At 34.0% G+C, this 25,545-nt stretch overlaps 1 protein-coding gene across 9 annotated transcripts in view; it reads right to left on the bottom strand.

Moving 5' to 3' along the window:
* Nucleotides 1-15,957: 15,957 nt before the first annotated feature.
* The window catches only part of LOC128559906 (uncharacterized), a 28,502-nt gene continuing 18,914 nt past the window's right edge, over nucleotides 15,958-25,545 (bottom strand). For 3 of the 9 annotated variants that reach the window (XM_053552979.1, XM_053552978.1, XM_053552976.1), the window contains exons 2-3: nucleotides 20,862-20,945; nucleotides 15,958-18,794 (exon numbers count right to left, since the gene is read on the bottom strand). In XM_053552979.1, coding sequence (XP_053408954.1) covers nucleotides 17,346-18,623 — 1,278 coding nt within the window. In that variant the 5' untranslated portion in view covers nucleotides 18,624-18,794; nucleotides 20,862-20,945 and the 3' untranslated portion in view covers nucleotides 15,958-17,345. The remainder of the gene's footprint in view (nucleotides 18,795-20,861; nucleotides 20,946-25,545) is intronic. The other 6 variants (XM_053552980.1, XM_053552977.1, XM_053552975.1 and 3 more) reach the window with 2 other exon arrangements.

Here is a 25,545-nt window from a genome sequence, read left to right as displayed (position 1 = left end):
CTATAATTAACGGTCAATCCGAATGTTACACACCGATAGCCACACGAAAACTACATGCAGATATAGACTCGCCACTGTTCGCTACTGCGCAAATCAAAAGTGGTAATGTTGGACTGGGAATTCACGGCATGGTTTTTCTGCCATGGATGCCATATGGTGTTACAGTATTCTAGTTGTGGGCGAACGTATGTTTTGTAGGCAGTTTCTTTGATATTACGGTTATTACATTGTACATTTCTTTCTATAAATCTGGGGTGTTACTAGCTTTTGAAGATGTAAATTCAATATGTTTCTTCCAACTAAAGTCATCACTAATAGTAATCCCAAGATATTTAGCATTTTCTGTGGTTTTTAGTTCTTGATTATGTAATTTATATGGAAAGATGATATTTTTTCTTTTTTTAGAGATTCTTATGATTTCGCATTTATCAGGATTAAATTCCATAGACCATTTACGTTCCCATTCTTCTAATTTTGTCAAATCATTCTTGAAGTTTGTCGGAGTCAACTAATGAGTCGATAGTGAGGTATATGATGGTGTCATCAGCAAATAAGCGTATTCTACTTTTAATAGAGTCGGGAAGGTCATTGATGAAACAAAGGAAGAGACAAGGACCCAACACTGAACCTTGGGGAACCCCTGAAAGAACTGGTTAAGAATCAGAGTGTGAGCCTTCAACTACTACAGATTGAGAACGATTACTAAAGAAAGACTGAATCCAGGATAAAGATGTTTTGTTGACACCAAGTTTCATAAGTTTATAGAGAAGAAGTTGATGATCGACTTTATCGAAAGCTTTCGAGAAATCCATTACAATGAGATCTGTTTGTTTTCCAGATTGGAGATTGTCAAAAATTTCCTGTGTGAAGGATAAAAGCTGAGTCTCACAGCTATGTTTAGAACGGGAGCCATGTTGGAAAGGTGTGAGAAGATTGTTGTTGTCGAGATTGCGCATGATGTTTGAGACCATGATATGCTCCATTAGTTTGGAAGCTATGCAAGTCAAAGAAATTGGTCGATAGTTGCTGGCTTTATATTTAGGACCCTTTTTGTATACAGGTGCAACAATAGCAGTTTTCCAGTCCTCTGGAACTATACCAGTTCTCAGTGAGTTCTGGAAGACTTTAGTGAGAAAAGGAGCTGTTTCGAGAGAAAGTTCTTTAAGTAATCTTGGCGACAGCTGATCCGGACCAGACGCCTTGTTTGGATTTAGATCCTTAAGCATTTTCAAAACACCTTCTACAGTTATATCAATGTCAGACATTTTATTAACTTGTTGAAATTTGTCACTTTCAAAGAGGTTTAATTCACAAAGTTGTTTAAGACTGACTGGTTTAGGTTTTGAGAAAACAGATTCAAATTGTTTGTTAAGAATTGTTGCTTTATCATATGGTTTGGTATAAGTTGTACCTTCAGATTTTAAAGGTGCTACACCATAATTGTCTGGGTTTTTTATGTTTTACAAAAGAATAGAATATTTTGTTTTTACCAGATTCTGAGTCATTAGAAAAGATTACCAATTCTAAATATTCCCAATAAGATTTGCGTATTTCTCTTTGGATGGTGGCTTTACGAATAGTAAGTCGCTGTCTCATTTGGCTGTATCGTTCTTTTCCTTTAGCGTTTTTACATTTAGTATGTAATTTATCTCTTTTATGTATCATTTTAATGATCTTTTTTGTCACCCAGGGAAGATCACTTCTGGGTTTAGTCATTTTAGTTGGTATATATTTACTTGATAATTCATTGATTTTATTTTTAAATTTTTCCCACAATATGTTTGGGTCATTAGATGAGAGTTTAACAAAAACATTATTAAAGTATTCATTGAGATCAGACTTGAATGAATCCCAGTTGGCTTTTTTAAATTGTTTGATTTCACGTTTTACTTTCCGAGGTCTGCCAATTTTGATGTTCATTTCATGAAAGACAGTATTATGATCTGACGATCCAAGACTAGGTAATATTTTGGTGGAATGAACTTGAGAAGGTTGATTTGTCAAGAATAAATCAAGAACATTGTTGTCTCTTGTTGGTTCTTTTATTACCTTATCCAGGTAGAAATTTGTAAGATTTTCCAAGAATTGTTCATATAATGATTTAAATTTACAAGAATTCCTAACTGTACCAGACGTCCAATCTATATCAGGCATGTTTAAATCGCCTAGTATCCAAACTATGCTATTTCTAGGTACATTCTGTAGAGAGTTCCACAAGGACAACAGACTATTTTGATCATTTTCATGAGGTTTGTAAAATGTTCTATCATCTCTAAAAACTTGAAATTGGTTGTCTTCAGGACAAAATTCCGAAGAACAAATATTTGGTTTCAACCATGTTTCAGTGAACGCGATGATATGAGGTTTTAACTGGTCTAACAGAAGGTGAAATTCTGGAATTTTATTTCTTATTGATCTACAATTTATATTTAGAATGGTTACGCGTTCATCATTAACTTTTCCTGTGTTTACTTTATATGGGATACTGTTATCATTTTTATGAACTTTTTCAGGATGTTGTGGCATGGTTTTAGTATTTTTAGGTGTTGATGTACAATGTAAAATGACTTATTTGTCAAAAAACCTTTTACACATAATGTTTACCTCTTGTTTCCATTCTATTGAAAAGGACAAGGTTCTTTATGGCAAATATACCTTTATGCTATACATTATTGTTGGAGTTAGCTAAAGTCATTTCACAGCATAAAGACCTATTTGCCAAACAGAATATTTTCACTATTAAATTTCCAACATAAAGGTTTCTGGTAAAAGGGCATATCTACACTATTGACAAGTACGAAAGTTGCTACCTGATGCAGCAAAAGGAAACTCCGCGCCAAACAAAGCAGTGTACGTAGTAATGATATAATAGGAGGTGATATAACGATGCTGGTGTCTTTGTTGTAGACCCTAGTCAAACAGACAGTCTGACGGGGTTTCATGAATGCTGAACAAAGAGGCGTGAAAAGTTAAGAATAGTAAGTGTTTATAAAATACACCTGGGATGGCGATAAGTAACTCTAAACACGACTTTTAAAGGAAAAGTAGAGGGTATCTAAAAATATATGTCCACTTATCAAATGTTAATAACTTTGTCAAAAATGCTTTAATATTAACAAATTTGGTCTCAAATGAAAGGTAATTGATGCAAGTTTTCTTTCATTACCAGAATGGCGTCATGCGACATCACGGTAACGTCTTGTGAGGTCATAAATGACGTTATTCATATTCAGGCTTCCAAGATAGCTGACAGTACTGAAATTGTTAGGCTCTACTATGAAAATGGCAAATTTCCATCAATTGTGCGAAGAAAGTTGATTAAATTGCATCCATCAATAAAGGCACCTTCCACTAAACAAATCATTCGAGTGGTTTGAAAATTTGAGCAGCCTGAAACAGTTTTAGATCGTAAGAAAGATAATACCGGGAGACCAAGACGTTGCCGTTCCAAAGAACTGATTCAAGCAGTTTCTGAAGTTGTAGGAGAAACTCCCGGAACATCTGTAAGAAAGGTACTGAGTGAAATTACAAATAGATCTACGAGCTAATCTACAGTGCATAAAATATGACTTGAAGCTAATAGCTTATACAATTTCAATGATGTAGCACTTAAAAGACGATGACATTTCAGCAAGGCTTGCATTTGCAGAATGGATGCGGTCACATGAAGAATTAACAGGCAGTATTTGGTTTAGCGATGAATCACATTTTCATCTTGATGGCTATGTCAATAAGCAAAACATCAGGTTCTGGGCATCCACCAAACCTGACTTTCATGACTAGAAGCCGCTGCATAGTCAGAAAGTTACCGTCTGGGCTGCCACGAGTGCATCCGGAATAATCGGACTATTCTTTTACGAGGAGAACGGCGAGTGTTGTACCGTGACTGCTAAACGATACTTGAAAATTCTGCAGAATAAGTTCATTCCAGAACTGATAAGAAAGGGAACAGTGATTTAAAGTTGTTGGTTTCAACAAGACGGGGCGACCCCTACACTGCAAATGATGTTTTAAATTAGTTAGAGCAAACAATTGGCACCCGCGTGATTTCTTTGAAAACCGACAAGGCTTTCATCTAAAATAAAATATATATAAGATAAATGAAAGACAATGTTTATTACCCAAACCAACATCCACTAGACAGTTAAAAGCCGCTATTCGGGGAGAGATATGAACAATTTCAAGAGACACTTGTGCCAACGTCATACGTAACTTTGGAGAGCGGATTGAGCTGGTCAGGCAAAATTATGGCGGTCACTTAGAACATGTATTATAGAAACTGTAAATAAATAATCAAGACAAGTTTTTAATGTACAAAAACTTATGTACTTGTGTATGTACTCTTTCAAATGAGATATAATTTGCTTATGTGTGACTCGTCTGTGAAAAGTTATTAACATTTGTTAAGTGGACGTATATTCTGGGTCACCCTGTATGTAAAGTACCAAGGACGTAAATATCTACTGCAAACAAATATATGCACAACCTTTTTATTACTTAAAGAAATGCTCACTTAAAACAGAATTGCTCTTCAAGCATGTATGGTGATTGTCATTTATATCTTAAACAATTTTATATGAAATTTTGTCGGAAAATAAAATCGGTATGTCTTAAACCACAAATTGGTTATTTGCGCTGCACGATTACAAAACGCGCAGATTTGTTATTTGCGCGAAACATTTGCACAGCTACTGTCAATATCATTACGTAAATTACGCAGACGGTAATTATTGCAACACACTGAACAAACTATTTGGATACGCTTACATTTAAAACAATATTGGTAGGCCATCAATATGTTCTTTAGAAATACACATTCACATGTTTTAGAGTTTATGGATCAAAACAATTTTTTTTCTGGCGCATTCATCAAACTGAAAAGGAAAGGAATTTTCCAAGTGAAGTCCGACAAAAATTGCTTTCTTCTCTGCTCTTTATTTTTCTAGTTTGTGTTTTTAAAATTGATGTCATTATTATGGGCCAGGCCAGACATCAAAAATAAAAATTCAAATTTTGCAAATCGAAAGGACAAAATCGTCATTTATGACATACATTGCACTGACAAAAAGCCATCACAAATACTCCGCGCCTGTGGGAGAATTATATTGATTTAAGTAATGTTGTTTTCTACCCCGTGTATCTACCAAAAGTTTTGATATAACTTATATTTGCACAAAAGTTTGTTTTTGTAAATTGTTTCCCTGACTTGATACAGAGCATCAAAACCTTTAAAGTCGATTTTCTCAAAACTATAAAAATGTGAAATAGAACCTTTTCATTCTAATTATAATATGTTTTGTCAATGTGGATGTATTGTACAGCTTTTAACAATAATTACCCAGATATAGTATTTTGAACTCATATTTTCTAAGTTATTTGAAAGCAACGTTTTATAACTATGTACACACGGGAAGCGGTGGTCTGATGGTTTCGGTGTCGGCGGTAGCTCAATTCCGGAGGCCATGGGTTCGAAATATGACACGAGTACTTGATTTTACAGGAAGCTGTCTTGAGACTTATTCAAATAAGATTCAAGCTTTCATTACAATCAAGCTAATATAAATTAGTATAAACTACAGTATGTACACAAACGCATGGAGCAGAAATTTCGTTTGTATTATGTATTGATATAGACCCACTACCACTAGACCAGAAATAAAATGCAAGCGAACATGATAACCTACCCCAATGTATATCATGCGCCATTGTATATGATACCTTACCCCTATGCAGATCATTCGCCATTGTATATGATTCCTTACCCCTATGTATATCATACCCATTGTACATTATACCTTACCCTATGTTTATCATGCGCCATTGTACATGATACGCTACCCCTATGTACACTGCATGAACAAAACTTATAAACCGACACCTTATAAAATGCGACTTCTTACAGGGGGTCGATCGTATTTGGTCTCGTTAACATTTTAAGCGAGAGCAAAAGGTTCGCGAATCATAAATGGCTGACATCAGTATGTAAACAAGATACAATGTCAGTATTTTTTTTTTAATTATGTTATTTCAACATTATTGGGGTTATTAAAACTCTGCATCGCGTGGACAAATGTTTCAGCTGTTATAATGCCGTTTCTACAAGGACAAACTATGTCGTATATAAAAAGTTACTGAGTGTAAACTGACAATTTTCGCTTTCTCGTCAACGAAATGTTTATTAAAAAAACCCATCAATTTGGATCTATTTTGGTCAGGTAAGCTTTGCTTTTTATATTTTACATCATCTAATATTTAACTGGAAGCTTACGACCTTATTTTATTAATCATAGATGCATTAAGCAGACCCATCGCTAAAGAAATGTAGTGTACGAATGCACATGAGTTAGATAACCTTTATGTACGCTCAAAATGGTTGGTTTTAGATTAATTGTGTACATATATTTTGCACTACCGGGTTATTTTTCGTATTGAGAATATATATTTGTTGAGACTTAGGTGATTTCAAAACATATATTGGAAGTTGAATGATAGCACAGTATATAAGTATATAAGTAAAATTCATAAATTTCACCAAACCTTCAACATATCAATGGCCATCTTCCACTATAATATTTAATAATTATGATATTAACTTCACATGTAGAAAATCCTCATCAAATGTATCTAAGAAATAATGTATAGCAAAACCTGTTTTAACACTATTTTTACACGATAGGCGGTTATATGCCGGGCGTAATAATTTCACGAGTGCGCAGCCAAGTTGAAACTATTTGGAACTACGTACATACCGCCGAGTGTATATTTCTCGATGCATATAATATGGCGCTAAATATCATGTCGACGTGACGTCAACATAATATTGTTGTAATTATTTAAGCATTGCTGATTATATTATAATTATAATTAAATGTAATGCAAAAATGGTATATTGTTAAAAATACTGCCACTTTTTTAGTTGGGGTGCTCAATTATCCTGTGTTTTGCTATATAGATTTCAGAGTGTCTACTATTTCAAACCTAATTCATAACACCGTTTATACATATATAGAGGATATTACATGAGTGTCTTTTCATATTGAATTTATTAAACGAGTTGAATAAAATAATAAAATGCGAGGCTCTGCCGAGCATTTTATCAATTTTATTCAACGAGTTTAATAAATTCAATGTGGATAGTCACAAATGTAATATTCTTTTTTTCACATATCATCCTTTCTTGTCGAAAAATTAAAAATTCGACTTTCTTTTGCTATATAAACAAGTCAATTTGACCGACGTTGCCTATACTAGAGACGACGTCGATGTCAAAGCTTTATTACACTAGTGTATTATCGTTTTTATTTAATGGCTTTATTACACTCATGCGACGTCAAACATGTGATAAATAGAGGATATTTGTTTGTTTTGAGAGAATATGGAATATATCTCACTGAGAAGTGAGAAAATTTCAAATATTTTCATGAGCGCATAGCGCGAGTGAAAATGTGAAAATTTTCTCACTTCTCAGTGAGATATATTCCATATTTATTCAAACATACAAATTTTCTTTTTATTTTATGTTTGATTACGTTGAGATGTGCATTTTGCAACAAATTTTAATCTCAGCGCGGGAAACAGGCGCGCGTAAACAGAATGACGTCAGACATGTTGTGACGTTAGAAAGACGCACACAATATAAAGTTCCATGTTATTTTACGATTTGCTGCATGACGTTATGAAACTCTCATTAAGTAAAATAATTTGAATCGAGAAATATACTATAATGGGCAAAGTACGACTACAATTTTCATCCTGTTTTAAGCAAATATTTTAAAATTCATACACAATGTACAAGTAGATCGGAGATATATCTCTCACAGTGTGAAAATATATATTTCTTATTTTCACAGTGTGAGTGATGAGATATGAAAATATTTAACTGATATAATACAATATTCCATTGGTTAGCATAAAATAAATATACATATGCAACAGTTTGGTGGGCTGATAACCTAACCAGTGTTCCTGGATTCTGTAGTACCTGTTCTCTGCACGTAACTGCTCACATGGATTAGAGGTGGAGGATGAATGAGTTCAGACGCAATGTCTTTTTTTATCAAATGTGTTAAATTAAGCTGTTTCGTGGAAGTCAAGCGCTAAGAAGTACGGGAGCTAGATATAAAATTTGTAAATTCTGCACCCATTCAGTATTTTAAACGGTAAACGATATAACCAGATATGTGTTGAAATGTAAGTTATTTGCTCGTTATTTCTACAGCTTTATTCACACTATCTGCCTCAACAAAGCATATTTTAGGCGTACAGTTATTTTATGAAACCAATAAACGTACTTACGCGTTTTCTGAATATAATGCACAAGTGAGTGTCACTTTTTTGTAATTCATTTTGTCACATAGCTTGTTTACTGCGTTTCTTCAATAAATCAACGTTAATTAACGTTAATATTTCATGATTTCAGATGGCGTGTCCATATGTTGTTTACAAACACAACAACTTTCATGCATTCAATAACTTTTTAACAAACTTCATCGCGCGTAGTTATAACTTGTAACATACTCAACAATGTAGTCGTAACACGATGTACGGACGACTTTATTAGCAAGCTTGAGATAAATTAGGTAGCAGGGTACACTTAGATGCGAAAATTTTGGGCACGGACGCTCTTATATGTAGCGAGTCGCAATATTGCACTTCCCTTATGAGCAGAACCAGGGCGGCCATTTTATAAATTGCGTGCATGTTTTGTGCTTTTAATTAATGGCAAGATCAGGATTCTCATACAAGAATAAAGAAAGTTATCAAAACGAAAGGTTTACACCATCCATGAAAAATAGCATGCTAAAATCATCAATTTTGCACTTTTTGAACAGCCTGCAATGATCCCGCTGCAAGAACAATGCCCAATTTTATTGCATTTCTCAATTGAATAGTCCTTACTGAACGTCAGGATATAAACGGAATGGAGGCCCATCCAGCTCGTTTTTTTCACAAAATAGCGAAAATGTTCCTGAGTATCAATCAACAAGCACAGAACCCTTCCGTGATTTGAATTTTTCCGCGAAAAGGTGTCTCATTGATCATACAAAGCTACCAGCAGTTAGTTTTCCAACTGACATCAGAATTTTACATGTATCGGCTGTATAAATTTTCTAAAGAATTAATAATCATTATCTCTCACCTTAATTTACAGACATCCAAAATCACGAAGTTCTATTTATAACAAATATTGACGGGGGCCAAAATTCGAAGTGTACCCTGCTACCTTAGGTAAAACGTGTACTTACCTACTTTCACTTTCGCTGATATCCGCCATTTTCATTTAAGGAGACGTCACGACTGAGATAGTTTAGCATTATTACAATACACAGTCGGTATTGAAATTGTGTTTCCAATACATGTGCTAATTAGATAAATCCTCAATATCTATGTGAAAACAAGGGATGTGTTTTGTATGATTGCAACACTGTGAGTTGCTCTAATTACTGACAAATGACTGAAACAATAGGAATTCGTACGAGAGATGGATAGACAAAACGACAGTGAGGTAACAATATATTCTTTTATTGTTTAAATGTATGAGTTGTAAGCTACAATAAAGAATACCCATTTTATGAAAATCAATCTGGAAGTTAGAAATAACAGAAAAAAATTAATTAGGTCATGAGTCATCATATACCTGTCAAAATTTGTCATTAGTTTTCGCGAGCTGTCAAACTTATTTTTATCTCTCTATTCTGCAAATGCATTGTTTTTGAAAGTATCTTGGATGGATATTGTAATGTGCAACTTACTTTATATTCCACATTTATTTAATATTTGTGCTTGAAATTACTTTGTTGAGCTCACCGACGTCACATATGAATGTCTATTGTTTTAGTTTATTGTCTGTTATAAAGGTATCAAATCTCAATATTAAGATATAAGAATTGTTCCTTTCTGGTAGACGAATGAAACTATTTGGTTGAATCATGATATAACGGTTTTTGGAAAGAACTGAGTATTCTTTGGTTTTTTGTTATTCACCGGAAATTCAAAAAGTGACATCACCTTAAATAACCTTTTGCTCTCGCTTAAAATTTTAACGGGCCCAAATACGTTCGACCCCCTGTCTTAACAATTACTGTATAGATCTACACAAAAAATGGCAAGTCTATAAACACCAAGGTCTAACAATTTATACAGGTAAAACTCGTGTCCACTAGCCCAAGCGGAACGAATGTTTTACTTCTAAAATTTTGGCTCGAAAATCACGTGCAAACCATGGAAATTGACACAAAATATTTCAGTCGATTCTTTGCATTATGCGCTAAAGTAAAAACATTAAACATGGCCAAAATGTTTATCGAAGAACGTGGTAGAGCCGTCGGAATGCTCCAAACCGGAGGTACGTTGTACTTTGTAATAATCTTTTCGTAATCGATTTTTTAAAATTACACAAAATTTCTTGTTTTTGTATGGTTTTAACATGTTTTTTAAAAACTATTTCAAGCTGCAAGTGTCTTCAATAGGCATCATACAAGCATCAATCAGTGATGGGCGAAATTTCAACGGACCGGAAGTGTTACTAATGAACCACACCGTCCTTAGGGGAGAGTAACAACGTATCACCAAGACAGGTACATTGTTCTGTCCCACTTACGCAATCGAATCATACCTGCAACCGAGTCAGCGAGGCAGACCGTAGGTACACACAACCGTCATGCTGGCCACAGACCATCCGTAATCGCCTCAGGGCCGTCGGTTTGCGATACCGTCGTCCACGGAAGGTTCCATTTCTCACCCCTAGGCACCGACGAGCAAGGTTAGAATGGGCAAGGCGTCACTTAAGATTTACCAGGGCTGACTAGGCAAACGTGTTGTTTGTCGATGAATTTCGGATCAAACTGGTTCCGACGGCCGAACACGCATCTTTCGACGACGGAGAGAGCGGGATAGCGCAACTTGTCTTATAGATTTTAAAAATGTTGAGTTTTTAAAGGCGGTGAGCTGTACAGAAGTGTGGCCCCTTTATGCAGTCCCTTTCCGGAATTCAATACATATATGAGTAAATTGACAATTGTTTTGTAGAATAATATAAAAGCTCTTTATATGTTGTTACATTTTCATGTAAAACAATGTTTTCTTTCTATGATTTGATGACGTTCGAACTTTTTTCTCCGAAACATGGACCTATACCTTAATAGAACTGAAGATCAGTAGTACTAGGTCTAATCGTAGAACACCTTGACAACATTTTCCCCCTTAAATACATATAACCAAGTCAGCATGTTTCTCACTATCGAATATAGGTCTGAAAGTTTGAAACTATTTCATCTATGGAAACAACAACGTAAGGTGAGAAGAAATACAGGATCCTCTTGTTCAACTCACTGCCAGGGTGAGCTGTTAGTAAAGGCGACAGATACGGCGTCAGTCGTCCATTGTCCACAAATCAACTGTTAACGATTTGATTAGTTTGACCCAATCTTAATGAATCTTAGTAAGAATATTTCCGTTTATAAAATCTGGGACGAATTTGATATTGGGAAATTTGGAATGAAAAACTAGGTCACTAGGTTTTCAAAAGTGTATCTTGTTATTTCGTAATATACAATATTCACTACCTGAATTATATGAAACGTGCTTGTGAAGTCTAGGCTGAGTACGAAACTACGTTTTCTTGTGTAAAAGTCTAGGTCATTACCTAAGATCATAGGAAAACTTTGTTATCCCCGTGAAGGGATATAGATATGGCGTTAAATGGCTGTTCGTTCGTCCGTCCGTGCATTATTAGTCCAGACTTGTAAATGCTTATACTTTAAAAAGTATTTTAGCTAGTATCATCAAGCCTTATATATCTATTAATTACCACATGTCCTTTACTCAGTTTAGTAATAATCGCCTTGTTCCAAATAAAACAGAGTTTCCCCCCACCCCTAATTGGCTTGGTAAATATTGGGATTTTCAACTGTATCTAAGTAATTTATTGATGGATCTTCGTGCAAAAATTCATAAATGTAGCACATCGGTAAAGTCAGAGTTTTCCCTTTGTTTTAGGCTACAACATACAAAATAGATGTTCTTCTTTATTCTATATAAAATTGACATATTTGAAATGGCTGCAATACACATCAGGACCCATTTTAAATGCCTGTAACTTACATTTTCTTGAACAATATTGTCTGTACTGAATATAATCAAATGAAGTGGGGATCATGTATGATGCAAGATTTTTTTTCAGTCAAACACACAAACTGCAAAATCAGCTGAAAAATGAAACCCCAAATTGTAGTGGTTGTGTATGATCTAAGATTCCATGACAAATTCTGTCATGCCATCATTTCATTGTGAAAATTCTTCCGAAATATCTAGTGCAAATCTGTTATGCGATTTCAGCAAAATATTACAAAAAAATAAGAGTTCTACAGAGCAAAAAAACCCACTAAAGTATATTTGAATCCGCCATTCCGACTACGATTTTGTTTGCGCTATTTTCCTATTTAGTGTCTGTATGCCTTTACAATCCATGAATTCCCACAAAAAGCAGTTCACTGATGAACCGTCATGAACTTTACACATATATAGACCATTATACGGCGGTTGTTCAAGGATATCTTCCGTTCAGATGTCTTTAGTATCTGAAGAGTTATTGTCCTTTTTTCGGCGGGGGAAGTAAGTCACAGATTCTCAGAATGTCTTATATCTTATTTGATCTACATGCGACCTTATTAGAATGTTTTCATTTATGAAATCTACGTCAATGTTGAAACTGAATCATCTTGGATAAAAAACCTGGTTACGTGGTTAAATACATAATTTCCCGTAAAATAAAGTAACCCATTAATGGATCTTCATAAAATATCACTACAGGCTGCACACGCAAATTTCGTCAGAATCTCTTCAGTTACTACATACTAATTGCCCTTTGATTGTTATATCTTTCAAAATAAAATCCTCTCTTTCACAAAACAACTGATTCAACGGGGGAAATAAGTCACAGATTCTCTGAATTTTGAGCATGTTCAAAACCTCGCACCCTTGGAATACCTCTATTTCTGAACGAATACACAGGGTGAAATATGAATTAATTCCAAGGATGCTTTATGGATAACATCTATTATATTGTAACTTTTTATTACTGGCCGTAAGGAAAAAGTCGAGATTACTTTTCTGTGGTACAACTTGCATGTAACATCCAATTTATAGGTGTATTTTGTATCTCTACCTTGTTAGGACTTTTGAGTGGACTTATATTATCTAGAGTTTTGAGGACTAACCTCCCGTTGTTGTTACTATAAATAACTTATATCATAACATTTTTTATAATTGGCAAAAAAATCCATATGCACATACAGGTGATAGTGTAGAGATAGTACCTAAGTTTTTCAAATCATAGGTATCAAGTTAAAAACCTTTGAAATGAAGACAAATGTCCATTTATCTCTCAAAAATAGATATATTGACAATATTTTAACCAGAAGCGTAGATTTATGAGCATTTAATATTTTCGTGTATAAGAAAATTTTGTGATCAATGAAATATAACTCTTCTTGAACCTGGAGAGCAGAAACATCAAAGGGACATAATATAGCGAATATTTTCTACTTCGGTGCATTTGATTTAACATTCAACTGTGATCTGGATTTCTAAATAATGGTCCATGATACTGTGAGCTAAAAATATAGAACAATTGTAACAGTCCTTTAACAGCAAAAAGATGATGTAGCAGAATGCAAATTGTTAAGCTCTAACCAGGACTCGAACCCAGGACCTCTCACACCTAAGGCAGACACTCTACCACTTCTCTACAACAGCAGAAGCTATAGCTAGGCAGTTTAAGTGCACCGATTTCATAACGTGAACTTGAACAGTTTTGTGACAATAACATCATAATCGGCATACTCCGGATTATCGGCGTATTCGCTTTGTTACCTAACGGCAATTTTCGTGTAAAGAAAAAATTAATCTAATGCTGCAAACGTTTCTCTGACGTGTTTTTTTAGAGTATGAACGTACTAACTGGTAGTACCAGTGAAATATAACTTACACTGAATCTTATATATTTGCCTTTTTAGCAGCTGGCGAATGGCAAAGACAATGGGCTTTGTCCAAATATAAGCAATTACTTTACCAGTTTCGAGAGGATATCAATTGATAGGAAATTACAGTTACAAACTAAATACCTTTCTGCAACACATGGAGTCATTAGCATGCACTGTCAATCAGTACTATGACTAAGATCGACGATCATTCATTCATTCAAATAATTTATAGACAGAGTCCGTTGTTTACATTTTAATCGTAACCGGTGTTCTTGTAAAAACCACTTTTTTAAAAAAAATCTAAGAATGCGAAAAGGTATGGTACGGTTTCTAGATAGTGTAAAGAAATTATTATGACGGGCGTATATTGTGACATTCTGTCATTCTTGTTGTTCATACGTTTCAAAGCAAAAGCAAATGTAGTTGTCATTCAGATATGTTAAAACATATCTCATGATGTGTTGGAAGGAAGGAGTCAAGTATAACAAAAAAAAGAGTATCCGACATATTCTATCCTTACAATGGTTAAGGTGTTAGCCGCTGAACCTAACTGAAGTTAGGTCGTGCCACAGCCACACCTACGTAGGCGGACTCGAGAGTCTTGCAAATTAGCTTCAAGCTTACGTAACAATTATTTTGTATTTTCTATGCCTTGATTGTCACGAATGATGAAGTACATTCGAGCGGACCACAGAGGCATGTACATTCGTAACTAAGAAACCAAAACAGAAACGATAAACGATTATGTGGATAAATATACTTCGTAAATAACGGTCAAATTATCTTACCGAAATCTCGGAATTACTTTTTGCGGCCGCCATATCGATTGTTAACATGTGCCAAGACAAAACAGAATATGTAAAATGTGCAATTCCAACTCGGTAGAAGATGAGTATCATTTTCTGTTAAAATGTGAATTTTATTCTGAACTACGTAAGCTATATATACCAAAAAATATATATCACCGCCAACTATAAATAAATTTAATGTTCTAATGTCTATCAAAAATGGAGAAACAATTAAGTCATTAGCAGTATACTTGTTCTACGCTTTTAAGAAAAGGAAAAATAGATTACAAGATTTGCAAATAATTACATAAGTAGGAAGAAGCCATTTATTATCATTATATTAAATTCACATAATGTTGTAGCTGAATATTATATATTATATGTTTGTCAACATGATCTACAATGCACATGCTATGCAATTTAAAAAAATATTTGTTGTATATGTTTTGCATGGGCCGGTGGCTTAAGAGCAAATAAGATTTGTCATTGTCATTGTCATTGTCAACATCTGGAAATTTTTCGACTTCTGGGAAGCTGAGGAAAATTCTATACTTTCAAACTCATAAATTAGGTTTATTTGTACCATGAAAAATTAGAGATTACAAAATAACAAAATGGTATGAATAGTGGAGTGGGGATTTTAAAGGGGAGGGGGTGTCGGATACAAACTGACACAATGTGTTCTAAACTAAAACAAAGCTAAGAAAGCGTATCCCTTCAAACTAGGTTTGAGGAGAACAGATTAGCATAAACATAATGATAATACGAATGATAGCAAGCAATCACTAAAACAAGCAAGATTAGGTTACAAAACTAAAAAGGTATTGGAGGATAAGCACATAGTCTAAGAAGCACAAAAAATAATATTTATAACTGTATTGGCCAAAAACATTCAAATAATAGTCAAACAGAAAAACAAACAAGGATTTGATAAAAGCATGCATGCCACTGCATTATGGACAAGTTATACTTATTGACAAGCCACAAAGGTACACTCCTTTCCTGACCAGCAAGATATTAGATTTTTAAAATTGTTAAAATTATTTGTTTGCCGTAAAGTGTCAGGTCGGGAGTTCCACAATACAGGGGCAGCATACCTAAAGCTGTTCTTACCGAACTTAGTTGTACTGACCTGGGGTACCTGTAAAATATTAGAGTATCTAAAATAATATGATGAATTTGAACGTTTATTTATTAGATCAGATAGAACTGGAGGTGCCAAATTATTTAACATTTTAAAAGTTTCTATAGCCATAGTTCTTTGTCTTCTTACATGCAATGATGGTAATTTTGCTTTCACTAGTAACTGGTCATAAGTACTTACATAATCATCATATACAAATCTTAAGGCTCTTTCTTGAATTTTTTCAATTTTTTTAGTATTTGTAACACTACAGAAATGCCATGATAAAGGACAGAAATTAAAATTTGATAAGATAAAACTATGGAAGATTGTAAGTCTATTTAATTTACTGAGATGTTTACCAATCCGTTTTAGAACATTAATTTGTTGTGCAGCTTTTTTACAAATTGTACATAGTTATATGTTGATCAAAGGTTAAGTTAAAATCAATTTCCACACCAAGTAATTTTACTACATCATCACATTTAATTGAGCTGTCACCTATTTGAAAAGTTGGATTTTTATCATGAGTCTTCTTACCTACAGATATCGCTTGAAATTTATTAGGATTTTCCTGCATACAGTTTATATGGAACCATTCAATAAGAATTTGACTTTCTTTTTGAAGTACAGTAACTAGTTTTTGATAATCAGGAGTATGAAAAGACAGAGTGTTATCGTCTGCGTAATTGAAGAGACTTCCTTCCTTAATGAAATAAAAGATATCATTAATAAAAGCATTGAAATGAAGGGGGCCTAAAATTGAGCCTTGAGGAACATCTTTGTTAATTTCAGCCCAGTTACTAACCACATTTGGTATTTTAACTTGCTGTTTCCTATTAGATAGATATGATGACATTAATTTTATAGATTGATCAGATAAATCGTATGCGGAGAGTTTGCATAAGAATTTGGCTTTCTTTTTGCAGAAAAGTAACTAGTTTTTGATAATCAGGAGTATGAAAAGACAGAGTGTTATCGTCTGCATAATTGAAGAGATTTCCTTCCTTAATGAAATAAAAGATATCATTAATAAAAGCATTGAAAAGAAGGGGGCCTAAAATTGAACCTTGAGGAACACCTTTGTTAATTTCAGCCCAGTTACTAACCACATTTGGTATTTTAACTTGCTGTTTCCTATTAGATAGATATAATGACATTAATTTTATAGATTGATCAGATAAACCGTATGCAGAGAGTTTGCAGAGTACAATTTCATGGGGTAAACAGTCAAAAGCTTCTGAGAGGTCCATTAAGATTGCAGCAACATAATGATTATTGTCAAGAGCTTCTTTCCAGTTTTCCAAAAGTTTTAATAGGGTGGTTTGACAGCCATGTCCTTTTCTGAATGCTCATAAGAATTTATCGAAGATGTTTTAAAAGGAAAGTGCTAATTGCTCAGCCAAAACTTTTTCAAACATTTTTGATGATACAAGCAGAATACTTACAGGTCTATGATTTGGTCAGAGGATCGTTTTTCTTAAAAATTGGAGTTACTTGCGCTTGTTTTAATCGGTCTGGAAAAATTTCCGATTTGATTGAAAGGTTAATTAAGTCTGTATAAAATGGTACTAATGATGATTTTCCAAGTTTCAAAATTTTAGCTGATATTTTGTCTACCCCTGTTGCTTTCTTACTGTTGAATTTATCTATGATTTTGGATACAGCTCCTTGACTGATTGGTTTAAAATTGAAAGCACCGTGAAGAAATTTTTGCAAGGAAATTTTCTGAATACTGGGATGTGTTTCTTTATCAAAGGGAGCATCTTTACCAATATCTTTAGCTACATTTACAAAGAAACTGATAAAAATTTCTGAGGCTTCAGTATCGGTCGAGATAATTTGATCATAACTAAGTATAATTTTAGAGTTTGTGATACTAGACTTTTTTGACAAATATGCTTTAATAGTTTTCCAAAAGTCAGTGTTTTTGCATTCGCCAATACAGCGTTCTTGGAAATATTTATTTATTGAGACCTTTTTTAGTTTATTTACATAGTTTCTACTTTTTCTATATCTTTTCCGTGATTTAGAGTTTTTATTTTTCAAATATTTTGTATAGTTCATTTTCTTTTTATAAATAGCTTTTAGCAGATCCCTGTTCATATATGGCACTTGTGTCTTTTTCAGATACTTTTGTTTTGTTGGAATCTCATCATCAATAATTTGTTTTATGTTTGATTCAAAGCCGTCATACAACATGTTTATATTTTCAGGATTTATACTATCTGGGTTTTCTTGTATTTGTAATTTTATGTTAGATATCTTCTCATTAAAAACGTCCGAGTTAAAATTTCTAAAACTTTTATATTGTATTTTTTTCTTTTCATCCTTAGTAGTATTACTATTTATGACTGTGCCTATGATGTTGTGACAATCACTTACTCCAGTACCAAAGTTAAACGTTTTCATACATATTTTTTTTTTTTTTGAGTTTGGTAAAATAACATCTAAAAGTGAAGGTTGGCAGTTTTTCATAAAACAAGTTGCATTTTTAACAATGTTTGTAAGATCTAATAACTCCATAATATAAGTCAGTGTTCTACATTTAGATTGTGTTAATAGATCATAGTTAAGGTCACCAATGGTACTATAAAAATCAAAATGGGTGATACACTTACCCAAGGTTTTACTAAACAGATCACTAAACTCACTGTCCGGCTGACCAGGTGGCCTATAGACACAAATAAAGCACCATTTGACTTTATTAAGAGTCACCTCATATCTCATATATTATATTTTCTAGTTTATTACATTCTAGATCCCTGTGCCTTTTAGCATGAATGTCACAACGTATATAGGAGGCAACGCCTCCACCATATCTATTTCTGTCGCGCCTTTCCAACTTATACCCGGGCACACTAAAAACAGAATCAAGAAAGGATGACTCAATTTTTGTCTCTGAAATGAAGAAAAGATCAACAATTTTATCACATAATAAATCATGAATTTCATCGAATTTGGCATTTAGACTGTTTATGTTGAGATGTGCTACGATAAGTTTGTTTGGATGTTTGCTTCTAATATCATAAAGTTCTGAGAAAACTGATCTTGAAGAAATGTTACAGTCTTGTGTACTATGATCGGAATCAAAACAGGCCTCATCCTCGAAAAAAGAGACAGTAAATAAAATGGAGAATTGCAACTTTGGCAAATTCATGGTTCGTCGCTTTCACCCAGTGATATATACATGGCTGGTGTTATATTTGCACATTTGATGTGTTGCCACTTAAAGCAGGCTTCACAATACAGCGCTCGGTGGTTCTTAGCAACTGGTCGCTGGCAGACTCCACATGGGAATTTAGTAGGGCCAGGATTCAAAGCAATGTCACCACTTATGAGGATTGCCAGAATACAATGGTATTTCTGTTTAATTTTTATTGGTTTAGAAAGAGGTCTTGATCTACTGTGTTTCAGGTGGTAGAACACGACTATGTATGAGTCCAAATTGTATGATTTAGAGTTTCCCGACAACAACTGTTCGAATCCGGTGAAGATATCACAATCACTCATAGTTGTGGGGTTTTGGTTATTACCAGTTTTTGAGTTGTCTCTTTGTCCATTTATATCATAGCTGGATGTGATATAAATCAGGCAGACTAAAATTATGTACATCGCTGAGTGGATTTTCATCTCGGATTGTTTACAATGTTTTTTTCAGATGATCAGGGTCGGCAGAAGAATTCACAAGGTTATAGGTCAGTAATTCAAATCCTTCTTTGTTTCATATTAAAAAAGACAACTTCAGGTCGTCTTCACTTATCTTTAGAGAACATCACTTTTTCCTACACCTAATTTTCATGAAAGTTCTATCACAAATAAACGAAAAAATGAAAAGAAAATAGGGGGTTATGTAGTTCCTAGTGAAATGCCAGTCAGTTGTGGTCTGCTACCCTAAAATGGCGCATATTTGCTCTCGTCCGCGCAATAAACACCTGCTTCCGGTTTCGATCTGCAAAACTTGCCATGTGGGGAGTATGAACATGAAAACCGTCTCATTTCATGCAGAATGTATTCTAGTAGTGAAAAATGGTGATGAAAGCACTCGTTCTACACGAATTTGCGCAAAAATGGGAAAATTAGGATCTAATTATTATGGACTTCTTTCGACTACACCACGGAAGCACATTTTCGACCGAATTACTGACCTTATTCCACAACGATGTAACTCATTGCAGACTTGGAGCAATCTTCGGCGCATGCCCGAAAGTGATTATCAGTTGTAGCGCACGGCAAAAATATGCATATTTTTGCATGTCCGCATGCATTTAGTGTAAAATATGCATAAAATACTGACTAAAGGTTAGGGTTAGTATCACCATGGTTACAAAATATATACATTTAAGATATTTTCGTTCAAATTTTGTTAATCCGGTATGTACCGGAGTCTATAATTTATACCGGCGCTCCAAGTCTGCATTGTGTCACAGTCGAGTGCAAATGAGCGTCCAAGGCATACAGACACTAAATAGAAAAATGGCGCGAAAAAAATGGTAGTCGCATAATGGCGGATACAAATAGTCCTCAGTTATTTTGCTCTGCAGAGCTATTTTCCCTATTTTCTTTGTAATTTTTTTGCTCAATTCACATGACAGATCTATGCTTGACATGTAAGTAGCATTTTCATAATGAAATAACAACATGACAAAATTGTTCATGGAAAACGTTGATCATACACCACCAGTATAATTTGGGGTCTCATTTTTTAGCTGATTTTGCAGTTTGTGTGTTTGACTGAAATTATTTTTCTTGCATCAAACATGACCCCCACTTTTCTTTTGATTTTTAGTTAGCACTGACAATATTCTTCAAGAAAATGTAAGTTACAGACATTTAAAATGGGTCCTGATGTGTGCTGCGGTCATTGGAAATAGGTCAATTTTATATAGAATAAAGAACAACAACTATTTGTGTTATAACCTCCAATGACGCATGCGCAATCTGATCTATTTATAAAAGATAATATACCTAGGAACTGAATGATGTTCCATCAAAGCATGCTCATCTTTTGTCCAGAGTGTGGACAACCATTTCTTGCCCTGCCTTCTTTATCTGAAATATTCAAAGTTTATGAAGCTAAAATATGAACAAATTATATGTTTTCTAGTACAGTCTGCACCCAAACAAAAAAAATAATTTAACAAACAACTGATTCTATATCAATTCTATTAGAATTAGTATAGCAATGTATTGTATACTATTTGACCGTCAATAGTATACTCTCTAATAAACAATGATGTAGAGACCGTACCATAGGTCTTTGCATACTTTGATTTTTCAAACTAAAGTGATTTTTACAAGTGCACCGGTTACGATAAAAAAATGTAAACAACAGACTCTGTCTATGAAACTTTGAAATGAATGAATGACAGTCGATCTTAGTCATAATACTGATTGACACTGAATGCTAATGACTCAATGTGTTGCAGAAAGGTATTTAGTTTGTAACTGTAATTTCCCATCAATTGAAATCCTCTCAAAACTGGTAAAATAATTACTTATATTTGGCCAAAACTCACCGTCTTTGCCGTTCGACAGCTGCAAAAAGGGCAAATATAAAAGATTCAGTGTAAGTAATATTTCACTGGTACTACCAGTTAGTAAGTTCATACTCTGAACAAGACGTCAGAGAAATTTGGGCAGATTTGACCGATTATGGCGTTGGCAGCATTAGATTATATTTTTTCTTTACACAAAAATTGCCGTTAGGTAACAAAGCGAATACGCCGATAATCCGGAGTTCACCGGTTATTGTTCCAGTTCACGCAATGTAATCCAGCAATTAAACTGCATAGCTATTAGCCACTGCTGTTATAGGGAAGTGGTAGAGTGTCTGCCTTAGGTGTGAGAGGTCCTGGGTTCGAGTCCCAGTTAGAGCTTAACTATTTAGATTCTGCTAAAGCATTGTTTTGCTGTTAATAGACTCTTCCAGATGTTCTAAATTTTTAGCACACAGTATCATGGATCATTATTTAGCAGTCCAGATCAAAGTTGAATGTTAAATCAAATGCACCCAATTAGAAAATATTGACTATATTATGCCCCTTTGATGTTTATGCTCTCCATGTTCAAGAAGAGTTACATTTCCTTGATCACAAAATTTTCGTTAACATGAAAATATTAAATGCTCTTAACTCCACACTTCTGGTTAAAATATTGTCTATATTTCTGTTTTTGAGAAATATATGGACCTTTGTCTTCATTTCAAAGCTTTTTAACTTCAAACCTGTGATTTGAAAAACTTAGGTACTATCTCTAAATGATGGGTATACAATCACAGGTGGCAATAACGTACCTAGGATACAGTATGGGTCCATGAGCCATATACACTTAAATTTATTACATTTATAATATATATATTATATATACAGTCTGCAACCAAACAAAAAAATAATTTAACAAACAACTAATTCTATATCAATTCTATAGAATTAGTATAGCAATGTATTGTATACTATTTGACCGTCAATAGTATACTCTCTCATAAACTATGATGGGTTTACAATCACAGGTGGCAGTAACGTACCTAGGATACAGTATGGGTCCATGAGCCATATGCACTTAAATTTATTACAATTATAATGTTTTCTTAGGAAAAAACATGACAAAAAGCCATTTTGAAAAAAAAATTTGCTCCTGTGACAATGAGCCTTGATAAAGGTGGAAAAATGTGTGGGATTTATTCGGATGGAGAAATCACTATCGTTTCGTACGCCGTTGCTCGCTCGTGATGCATGCGTAAACGGTTTGGAACTGGGTTTTGAAGTAAGGTTTTTCTAAAAGATTAATCTTTTGCCGAAAAGGCGGCCAATCATTGATAAGGAAATATTGTTTTGAAAAAAAAAATAAATACGGACCTGGAAGCAATGCACGTGTCAAACTGTTCATATCTACCTTTATCATGGCTCATTGTCATAGGAGCAAATTTTTTTTCAAAATGGCTTTTTGTCATTTTTCCCTAAGAAAACATTATAATGAAAGATCCTCAGTTTTCAATTTGGCAGTGGCTAGGTAGCTGGCCGGAACCTTTAGTCTAAAGGTCAAGGTAGCCGGCTCTATATCTACATATCATACATGAACATAAATCAATAATCTTGATTGGTTCTTATTGTTTGTTTGAACAAAATAATGAAGTCTTTATTCTAAGGCAATTGTATTGTGAATGATAATTACATATCAAAAGATCTAATTCTAAATGATTGCCAATAATTGACATCTTCTATCAAAAATGCTTTTCAACATATAACAAACTACAAAAAATTATACACGAATTTAATTTAGGAAACTATAAACATGCTGATGACGATAAAGACACTCTAAAACACTCACTAAACAAAATATCGGCCGATATGATATGAGCAAGTAAATACGGCGAAATAAATAGGTAAATCACAAAAGACCCTAAATAATTAATCACAAGAAATGTAATTTATTTAACTAAAATAATGATCCTTTATAATATAGTTTATCAAAGCCGGCTACCTTGACTTACATATTCATATATTACATCCCGAAAATAAACCAATTTATGAGGTCAAAAGGTTTTTCTATTTTTAGACCTACTGACCTAGTTTTTAATCGCAGTTGACCCAGTTTCAAATTTGACCTAGATATCATTAAGATGAACATTCTGACCAACTTTCATAAAGATCCCATGAAAAATGTGACCGCTAGAGAGGTCACAAGCAAAAGTTTACGGACGGACGTCCGCACGCACGGACGGACGGACGACGGACGACGGACCCCACGCGATCACAAAAGCTCACCTTGTCACTTTGTGACAGGTGAGCTAAAAATGGTTAAATACACGATGATGTAAAGAGCGGTAATACCCCGCCCACCAGAGCCATATATGAAAAATCGAACAGTCAAATGAACACTAGTGTAAATAAAAGTATGGCAAGCCATGTTGAGCTAAATGAACAAAATATAACAAATCATGAACAGATTAAATACAATGCGGGTAATTCTTTGGCAGTACAACAGCTAAATCAGACTCGTCAAGTATTATATTCGCCCCCACCAACTTTCGTACCCAACACAAGTATACAAAATATGCAGAATATGATGACAGATCAAACAAATAACTCTAGTCGAATTGACAGTATGAACACTGTATCAGGGCATATCTACGATATGAATAATGTAATTAGAAATGATGGAAATGCGAATATTCCACATCCACATTTAAATTAACATCCACAAATGTATGGTGGCCAACAAGCACAAGCACCATCACTGACTCAGCAAGATCAAAATGAAAGCCCCCATGGGTTAATATACTTCAAGGAATAGAAGCTAGATTGGAGATGAGACTAAATGGTACCGATAATAATCTACAGAACCAGGTGACCCAATGGCAAAAACTAGAAAACTTACTAAAAACACAAAACACAAGGATACTTTCTATAGAAAATCAGATGCAAGAGATGAATAAACTTAAAAATGTAGTGATGAAAGGTAGTATAGAGGTAATCAGTGACCTATATAAAACTGTAAGCTATGACCATAATGATATTAACAACAGAATAGATGCCCTATAGGGCTTAGTAAAGAAAATGAAAGTAAGCCTGAGTGAAATAAAAGAAAAACAACATGACCAAAATGAGACTATCCTTGATATTCAATGCAGAAGCATGCAAAAGAATCTTATATTTTATGGCATAAACGAAATTAAAGTAGAAACAGGACATCATGAAGATACCAAACAAGCACTGAAAGAATTTATAAAGGATGAAATGAATATCAAAAGAAATATTACATTCCAAAGAGTACATATATTTAGTTGGAGAAGAAGAGATTAACTAAAACCCAGACCGATAATAGCCAAATTCAAAGATGAAAAGGAACGGGACCTGATAAGATATACAGCCCCAGAAGTACTTAAAGCAACTAATTATGGAGTGAGAGAACAGTATTCAAAAGAAATCGAAATCGTAGAAAAACACTATATCCAAAATTGAAAGAGGCCAAGGAAACAGGGCAAAAGGCCAAATTAGTAAGAGACAAGCTATTCATTGAAAATGAAAGATTAATACCTGATGAAGATGAAACTCACTCCAAGACAGACAGAAGTGATAGCTCAAATAATCATAAAAGATATATAACCCAAAGGAAAGATCCAAGAGAATACAGCAATACAAAAGTATATATCAGAAAAAGTGTAAATAGACCTGATTCAAGACAATTTAACCTACCTAAAAACAAAACTCAAGTACATGTACAAACCCCAACAGAAAACAGGTTCCAAGTTTTTACAAATGTGGGAGCTCAACAGGAAATTCCATATTATAATGCAGGCAAAAGACCTGCTAAATCACCTCTAGATACAAATCTAGAAACAAAAAAGCACAGAGAATGCTCACCAAGCAGAGATACTGATGAAGAAGACAATAATGTAGAATATACAGAAACAAGTAAGAATGATTATTCTATGAGACTTGAGGAAGAGAAGGAAAGTCTTAATCTAAGATTTTCAATAGCTGAGCAAAACCAGAATGACAGTGAATTTTAGTGGTGCGAAGAGGGCAACCAGTATCAAAATAATTAACTGTATAGTGTTACAGAAAAAGAAGTAAAGTTTTGTTCCATAAATGTCTGTGGATTAAAGGCTAGACTTAATTACCCTGAATTTTTAAAATTCATCAATAAA

The sequence above is a fragment of the Mercenaria mercenaria genome, chromosome 10 (assembly GCF_021730395.1).
Source record: "Mercenaria mercenaria strain notata chromosome 10, MADL_Memer_1, whole genome shotgun sequence".
In the NCBI taxonomy this organism is placed as follows: Eukaryota; Metazoa; Mollusca; class Bivalvia; order Venerida; family Veneridae; genus Mercenaria; species Mercenaria mercenaria.
The sequence above is the reverse complement of the archived record's forward strand: the minus strand, read 5'-3'. Positions and strand labels throughout refer to the sequence as shown.